Source organism: Bactrocera oleae, chromosome 2 (genome assembly GCF_042242935.1).
Source record: "Bactrocera oleae isolate idBacOlea1 chromosome 2, idBacOlea1, whole genome shotgun sequence".
NCBI lineage: Eukaryota > Metazoa > Arthropoda > Insecta > Diptera > Tephritidae > Bactrocera > Bactrocera oleae.
In genome coordinates, this window is record NC_091536.1 from 12,957,364 (window position 1) to 12,966,143 (window position 8,780).

At 35.8% G+C, this 8,780-nt stretch overlaps 1 protein-coding gene across 1 annotated transcript; it reads right to left on the minus strand.

The window, feature by feature from the left end:
* Positions 1 to 383: 383 nt before the first annotated feature.
* Ir84a (Ionotropic receptor 84a) lies at positions 384 to 5,016 on the minus strand. Its single transcript, XM_014237236.3, has 6 exons — positions 4,366 to 5,016; positions 2,974 to 3,145; positions 2,779 to 2,906; positions 1,685 to 1,855; positions 1,014 to 1,615; positions 384 to 938 (listed from the first exon to the last, which is right to left on the minus strand). The coding sequence occupies exons 1-6, from the start codon at positions 5,001 to 5,003 to the stop codon at positions 553 to 555; spliced, it is 2,097 nt and encodes a 698-aa protein (XP_014092711.3). The 5' UTR covers positions 5,004 to 5,016; the 3' UTR covers positions 384 to 552.
* Between the last annotated feature and the right edge of the window lie 3,764 nt (positions 5,017 to 8,780).

The window sequence follows — 8,780 nt, forward strand, 5'->3', positions numbered from 1 at the left end:
AAGAGGCCATCTTTGATCAACAGAGGCCGAATTGTGTTCCATCAGGGCAACGCCAGGCCACACACGTCTTTGGTGACTAGCCAGAAGCTCGGGTAGGAGGTTCTAATGCACCCGCCTTATAGTCCGGACCTGGCACCAAGTGATTACCATCTTTTCCTGTCTAGCGAACGCGCCTAATGGTGAGAAGTCGGCCTCAAGAGAGGCCTGTGAAAATTGGCTCTCCGAGTTTTTTGCCAATAGGGACGCAACCTTACGAGAGGGGTATAATGAAGTTGGCATCTCGTTGTCAACAAGTTTGTGAACAAAACGGCACATATTTGACTTAAATCGGACAAATTCACACAAAGTTATCATCTTTTGAAAAATCAATAAAAAACCGAACGAACTTTTTACTTTACTTAATATATTATAGTCGCGCTCGCGGATAGTAAAACTAAAAGTCTACTTATGAATACCTTGAGATGACCACATAATTTCTTTCGTTTCAAGCTTAAAATTATACATTAATGCTTAAAATTTATTCTAGATCAATGAGAATCTGATTCTTATTTTTCAATTTACAAACTCCAGTTTAGGCTTCGGCATTATTCTTGGACATAAACGTGCTAACTTTGTGCTGTTTTCCAAGTTATAGTAGATTATCTCCAAAATTAATACGGCCGAGCTAAGTAGCATAGCAGCTACTAAAAATAGGATGGCCGGTAAGAAATGCTGTAGATCTACTTCGACCTCATAATTTTGACTTAGGCTACAATCCATTTGTGGTAACTGCCATTGATTTTCGTTATGTTGCAACAACCCGGAGGTATGAAATTTCGCAATCGTTGTTGTAAAGTATTCGCGAAATGGTGAACTTTTCGTTATACCAATACCAATACGATATGGTGGAATCAACGGTACATCTTGTAAATCACAGAATTCCTTTTCGCTTAGCAAGTCTTTAAAAATATTACGAAATCAATTTTTCATTAATTAATTTTAAAGTTAAATTATCTTGACAATACAAAGAATACCTTTTAGTATGTAGTACATACGATTAGCTGACACATGAAAGGCATAGCCACCCTTTTTTATGCGCTCAGCGCCCTCTTCGATTGATAAAATATTCCTCTCGCGATTTTTGCAAACACGCTCTTTGTAAATTGCGACCCCTAGCGGCACTGTGGTCTTTTCAAAGACTTCAATATTATACGGTATATTTTCTATACCAATTTCGAGGCTGCTATTATATAGTGCTTTCAAATTGGTTATAGTACGTGGTGAGACGGAAAGCAGTGAGCCCACAATGAAAGCGCCATAAAACTGTTGCAACAACAAGCTAAACAGGCAAACAGCGAAGATAAGCGTACGCGTTGAGGTGGCGGTGAATGCGTCATTAGCGGGTCCTTGCATGAAAAATGCTTCTAGAATAGAGAAAATCGCATAATCGAAACGCGTCTGAAAATGTGGATCTTTATTTATGAAAAAACGATTTTCATGATGCAAATGTAGTTGCAATAATAATGTGGTTAAAACAATAATCGCTATAACTGTGTACCAGACCTCTTCGACAAATGGCTGAAAGAAGATATTACGAATGTCATTGCGACGCGGATGACGGAAAATGAAGAATACACTGCAAACATATTCAAGTTGAAAGTAAAGTGTTTTTATTATGGTATGGTGGTATATGGAGCCAACTTACAATTCCGTATGTACCGCTATTGTGTAATCTATTAAATGTACCCTATTTGGTACAAAACGCATGGGACATAGTGAAAATTCCGCTTCACCAGAGAGTAGTAAGTTCATAACACCATCCCAGCTGCCATTCGGCGAATGTGCACCCCAAGTTTCTCTAAGTAGTGGTTGAAAGCTGAAAATATAGAGAGTGCTGTTATAGATGTATGTCTCTAGAAATGTTTCTAATTGCTGAGGCCTATTTTCAGATACTCACAGGTCTTTATTTCTAATCTCGAATATAAGTGAAAAGATGCTGTTATTATATAATATATAGATAATGAATATTCACATTTTATTCGTGTTCGAACAATACCCTAAAACTTCAAAATCCCCTAAGTTTCTGAAAATGGTCATTTTAACTGCCCGCCCTGAACATTTTTCAGATTTTTTTTTTTGTTAAGTAGGTAGCGCTATCCTTAATAACTAGGCCAAAAATTAGCGAGATCTATCAACAGAAGAGTTTTGCGATTTTTACAAGGGGAAATAATATTGAACAAAGAATTTGCTTAAAATTTTGTGTTTCGAACCAAATTTCGTGGGCGGAATCGTTGGGAATGTTATGAAAGGCTTATAGTGAATAAATTCTATCGAAAACCCAAGGCTACGACTGGTACAAAGCCTTTAAGGATGGTCGAGAAATCATCGAAGACATGTCTCGTTCCGGTTGTCCTTCGACGTCTACCACTAACGATAACATCAAAAAAGTGAAGGAAATCGTGCTCGAAAATCATCATGCGAGTGTTAGAAAGATAACACATAAGCTACGTTTAATTTTGACCGATAATTTGGGTTGAAAAGAGCTGAATTTTTTGCAAAAAGACCGCACCGATCAACCACCGTGTTCCCCGGATTTGGCCCCATGCGACTTTTTTTTGTTTCCGAAACTCAAGTTACCACTCCTTAGTACTAGTTAGAAAAAAATTTGGATTGAAACTTTGGTAGGTTAAGATATGCAAACTTTGATAAGTCAAGACGCAGACCTTGTATTCAGAATAAATTAGATCTACGAAATACTTTCAGTGTATGTATAGTAATATAATGGCTTCAATTTTTTACCTTACGTCAAATACAGGTTCCATTAACTTAATCAGTTGGTAGGTTTTCCTTTGCATGGGGTCGAAATTTTTATTGTACAAAGAGTTCAAATAGTCATAATCCTCCATACCGGCGGGTTTTTCACGTATCTAAAGAGATCAACGTTTTTTCCAAAGACTCTCTCTTTTAAAAATTAAGTTTTTTAAGTATACGCACCACTATGCCACCTACTAATTGTAAACCTTTGAAATTGCGCCGCCTGTTGACGAAGGTTTGATGGAACCGCAAATTAAGTTTAAGACCTTTAGCGGCGCTCCAATAACCTTTCGGTTCAATATCCAACCAATCTTTTTGTATTTTGTAAATGTCGAAAAGTTGTATTGTATTACTGTAATCGGAAAAATTAGTTGTTTAATAAGTCATAATCGAAATAAAGATTAATTGTCAAATGACTAAGTTTGCAACAGGCAAACAGAAAATATGTCTTCACAGTCTTCTCTGACATTTTTACGAAAATGTCCAAATAGGAAAAATGCTTTCGACGTCTTCTAAGACATTTTTATGAAAATGCTCTCTGGTTTAAGGATTCCAGAAAGTGACCATAACTCCTAATAAAATAAAACAAAACTGTTATTTCACTTAGCTAAAATTTCAAGCGCTTTGATCTCATGCATTTCTAGCTCTCGTTCTATCGCTGAATACGATTATTTTCCTTTTGATCTGTTAGTAACACTTTAATGTGGTATGGAATATGAATTAAAATAATTCTCACTCTCGTTTTCTCGATCTATTTTATTTAGCCACGCTTTGGTAGCATCGTCTCATCTCTTTGCCGAGAACATGAGAGAAATCACTGAGATGTTGCCAAAATTTGTCTCTAATAGTGAAAAGAAAAACCTTTGGACTACGGTTGTGAATGCTAGTACTTTGCGATGGAGTCACTCTCCCACCATAAACCCTTAGTAGTAGTCGTGTCTAACCCTCTAGCTTTCTTCACCTTTTCTATACTTGAAAGCCATGAATAAAATCTGAAATTTTGGACAGGTTTTTCTTCTAACGAAAATGCTACTGTTTCTGACAAGTGGGAAACGCCGATATCGGACCACTATATCATATAGCTGCCATACAAACTGAACGCTTGAAATTTAGTCCTTGTATGAAGAACTGTTTTATTTGAAGAGATATTTGCAAGAAATTTTACATGGATTATTGTTGAAAGCATCGGTACGATCTCCGAGGAAACTGTTCAGATAGGATCATCGTAGCCTATAGCTGCCATACAAACTGAACTATCGAAATTAAGCCCTTGTATTGAAAACTTTTTCATATGACGAGATATCTTCAAACAATTTGGCATGGATTATTGCTAAAGTGGTGTAACCTCCGATGAAATTTTTCAGATCGGACCACAAACTGACCGGTCATAAATTCTTGTATGGAGTCTCTTGTATTTGTGAAGGGTATTATAGCTTCGGTGTAACCGAAGTTAACGTTTAAAATTGTTTTGTTTTTATCACTAAGCACTTTTTCGAGAGTGTTAAATAATTATATTGCACACATATGTCAACTATTGAATAATCTATTTATAATTATATATTTCACGCTCACTTCGCATCCAATCGAACGCCGACTGTTATATCCGCGCTTATATTCACTGGCAGTGGCGTCATCACTCGACGCACATTCGCCAGCGCTGTCGCCACTGTACGTTGCTTGGACATTATGAACCAGACGCGAGAATTGTTGAAACGCGAGCCCACATCAACGCGCACTCTATATCCACCAGCATCGATGGTGTCAACACTAATCACATTTGAGCCCAAAACATACTGTTGCAACAAGACATCCTCCAGCTGTGCCACATAGATACCAACGCGCGGTGAGTCATGATAGAAGAGTCTTTGAAACTCAGTAGAGTTTTCAACGGATTTCGCTTGATGGACATCATAAAACTGAAGTGATGCCACATTAAGCAGTGCACGTAATGCATTATCCTTTTGCAAACCCGCCTCCTGTTGTGTTTGGTCGGTGACGCTGTTGTACGCGATAATGGCATGTTGTATATGTTGTTGTTTTAAAATGTCAGCAAAGGCGCGAAATTCATAGGTATTCGCGGCAGTTAAAACACCAAGATTCCACTTGGATAAAAGCAATATGAGAATTGTGATGAGTTGAGTATATCCGCATGGCAATGCCGTCGCGAATGTTTGCCGCCGGGCTGTAGTAGTGCCATGTATGACAGCCATTGCACTGATTTATCGTTGGCGCGTCTGACAAGTGCGTAGCAAAATTGACGCTTTTATATCACATTACGTCGGATAATTGGCAAATGGAGGGGAGGCAATTTGAGTCACTGACTCAAACACCGTTTGCCCTAGAAAAAGACTATTGGTCAATTAGGCAAAAAAAAAAAAAAACACATGCTAACAAGCATCTACACAGTCCCTTTAAGCAAGCTACCTCCCTTTAAAATATAATATATTTTGCTGCATTATTTAGCACCATTGATTTTGCATTTCATTGCAACAAAATTCAATATTTACTGCTAGTATGCTTGCAACTTCAATTTGTAACAGCACCGTTTACAACAAAAATCTGTTTATTGAAACACCTGCCATTGCCACATGCCTTCACGTACATAACGGCACCTTAATTATCGCATTAACGTTAATCAGCGTCGATTTGTCACAGGTGTCACAACAGTTACTTAAACCACTTAGCTGCTGCTTTTTTTATGGGCAAGTAATTGCAACTGTTGTTGGTTTTAGAATTGCAATTACAGCTGTTGCAACAAATGTTTGCAAAAAGCGTAATTATCGCCATTATTGGCAATGTCATCATCAACTTAATTCCACTTTTGTCGCATTTAAGGCACGTACCACGCACATAACGGTAATGGCTGCTCGAGGGAAATTTGAAATTTAAAAAGCTGGAGATATATTTCTGAACATCATTTTAATACAGTTTTTTCAGTGATATACACATACGTAAAAACAAATATTATTATTATTTTAGCACAATTAAGCACTTAAATGATCAATCAATTGTATACCCGATTGAGTACCACTAATATAGTTAAGAATAAGTTAGAAAGCTGGAAAATTACAGATATTTATGGATATATGAATAAAGGGGGTGATAGGCCAATTTGTTTTGAAAAATTCCCAGTAAAGACGCAATTTTGGTTGCAATACCAATTTCTCTTGAAGAAGTAAAGGTAATTTTTAAGACACGTCGTTTTCAAGAAGAAATAAATCGCAACAGCGTGAGATAGTGCGTTCTCCCTTGACCGTTACATTATGGCTCACTTAATTTTTAAAGAAATATGGTGACAGTGACTTTTTGAGGCTGTAACAGCGTCTCAACAATGGCTTGTGGATTATCATCAATCCAAAGGCGCCAGTTTTGTTTATTAACCTACCCAATAACCGTAGTGAGATACATCGCAGAACAAAATTTTCTTGTGTAGTTTGGGTTAGGTGGCCATCTCGTTTTGAGTTCACTAATTAAACATGCTTCACAGCAACAATAGCGTCTTCGGTGCGCACTCTGCGGCAACTCTGAGCATGCGCATTGGTCAATAAAGTAAACGTGATACGAAATCGATCCACGGTTGCATGAATTATCGACTCTGCTGGACGATTATGTGGAGTATTGGACGCAGCGCGCAATGAATTTTGTGAATAACACGTAGCTAGATTTTTCGGTTTCAGGTAGATAATTGCCTGCCAAGTTAAATCTATATGTAATTACGCTAAAAAAAATTTTGTGAGCCCCGTTTGGACTGTGTTGTCTTGACATGGTATATGGATAAAATTTATACTGTTGGAAAGGCGAAGACTTGCAGAAGTGCACAAGTATGCGAGTATAGGTGAGAACAGCAAGCGCTGCGCTAACAACAATTCTGGCAGCTGCAATAACTTCAACGGCTTCATCATAATATTTGTGAGTTGATTCTTTATTACTTTAAATTGTAACATATTTATGCTCCCACTTAATTCAAAAACATAAGCCATATTTAATTCAAATTATAGCTAGAAGCGTTAAGTAAATTGCTAAAATGCCGAAACTCGATATTTCATGGTTTAAAGGGTGGTTCTAAAATATAATTGGTTTGTGCTAGCATAAATTTCATTTTGACTTATCACAAAATTTATAAAATTTCTTTAAATGCAAAAGAGCGATGGTGAATCTTTACTTTGCTCCCTATGCTGAAATGTATCTCTAATTCTTAAAATTAAAAAAATTTAACGTTGTTGCTTAGACAGAAAGGCTATCGTCAAAAATCCTTTTCACATTTAAGCACCACCCTTACATTTATGAGTATTTCAACGCTTGAGTTGTTGCAACTATTTACCCAAATTATGTTGTTTCTTCGAAGGCAAAACCATTTAATTAAAATTTCGAATATTATGACCTGCTGCCGAATTATCGGTTGTGTATATTTGCTTTTGTTGCGAGCAATGTTGGCTATTGCCATTTATTAACTTTAAGACATATAGGTTTTCAAAATCAGTTTGTTGCATGTAAAATATACATACGTTTAGTATGCGAGTTGTAGTGAATATAGCAAGCATTGACTAACCACAATTCCGTCTGCTGTTATAATTGCAGTGGCTTCATCAATCATCTTCATTTCCACTCTAATTTTCAGGTTAATAATATATACATTTTGCTCTCATCAAAAGCAATTGTTGCAAGTATTCTTGCGTTAGCAAAATTAAATTTTCGTGAGCTTGAAACCCAATTATGAATATACCTATATGTTACAAAGTTATATAGCTATTTCCTGGTACAAGTACATTCAAATATAATTACAAATCTTTTATAGCGATTAATTTCGATTTCTGTTATGAATTTATATGGCTAATGACAATTGTCATTTATATTTGACATTTTATTATAGCCTGGTCTTAGGCAATGATCTGTGCCAAAGTTCCTGAAGATATCTTGTCAAATAACACCCTGACATATATTGTACTATACAGCATTGTAATGCTTTGAGTGGTAGACACTACGACATCTCAACGTATTTAAGAAAATCTACAAGAAATAAAACTAAGACTCCTTTAAATTATTTGCTAAAACTTTAATATTTCCTCCAAGAAGTTTCCATATGCAAAATGAACTTTTTTATATAAATATACTGCATGCATGTTCGTTCTTACATGATACCAGACTTGTTGCCATTACGAAAATGAAATACTCAGCTGCCATCTGAAGATGGAAATGAAAGCTCAAATGCTCTCAACCATAACATGCACATTACAATTACGTAATATGCATATAGAAAACAACTGTCAGCTGACACTCTAGTTGAATAGGATGCTGGATTATTATTTGCCGCAACACATGACTGACATTATGTGAGTCGCATAGTCTAAATAATTTCCTGTCCATCGGTATATACATATGTGCTAATATAAACTGTTATGGTAGTCAATTCAGTCACAATTATTAAGAAATAGGGCATATTAAGCTTACTTAGGTGGAAAACATCAAAAATAATAATCATAAAAACACTAATAACGTGGAATTGAGTACAATAATGTTCTTAATAGATTTATTGTATTTCCAATATATATCTAATATATTATATAATATAAGGGGTTATATACAGTTAGAAGGAAAAATTGAATTTTCCAGAAGTTTTTCTGAGAAAACTTTTAAATTTATTGATCCAAAAATTTATACACATATTATGTTAAATTTTAACTATATTTAAGACTTAGTGCTAGTAAAAATATGTATTTAGAAAAGAGCTACAGCTGATCTCCGGAGCTTCTCTCAAAAAAGACGTTTTGCGGTGATCACTATATCTCTGCACTGGATCTTCTGAATTTAAAAACCCAAACAGATTTCGTTAAAGTAATGTTAAGTCTAGTAATGAATCGAAGGAATAAGCAAAATAAAATTTTTTGACAAAATAGCGGTTTCTCAAAACAAAAATCGATTTTTCACCGAAATTTCGGCCTTAAATTGTTTATAAAAACAACACTTTTTATCGGAGAGAAAAAATCTTC

Bases quoted from the DNA above. Each gene is read 5' to 3' on its own strand.
- Ir84a (XM_014237236.3), bottom strand. From the start codon at position 5,003: ATGGCTGTCATACATGGCACTACTACAGCCCGGCGGCAAACATTCGCG. The intron at 3,146-4,365 runs GTGAGCGTGAAA...TTCCGATTACAG, and splicing joins GGCGTTCGATTGGATGCGAA to TAATACAATACAACTTTTCG. The intron at 2,907-2,973 runs GTGCGTATACTT...TGATCTCTTTAG, and splicing joins AATTAGTAGGTGGCATAGTG to ATACGTGAAAAACCCGCCGG.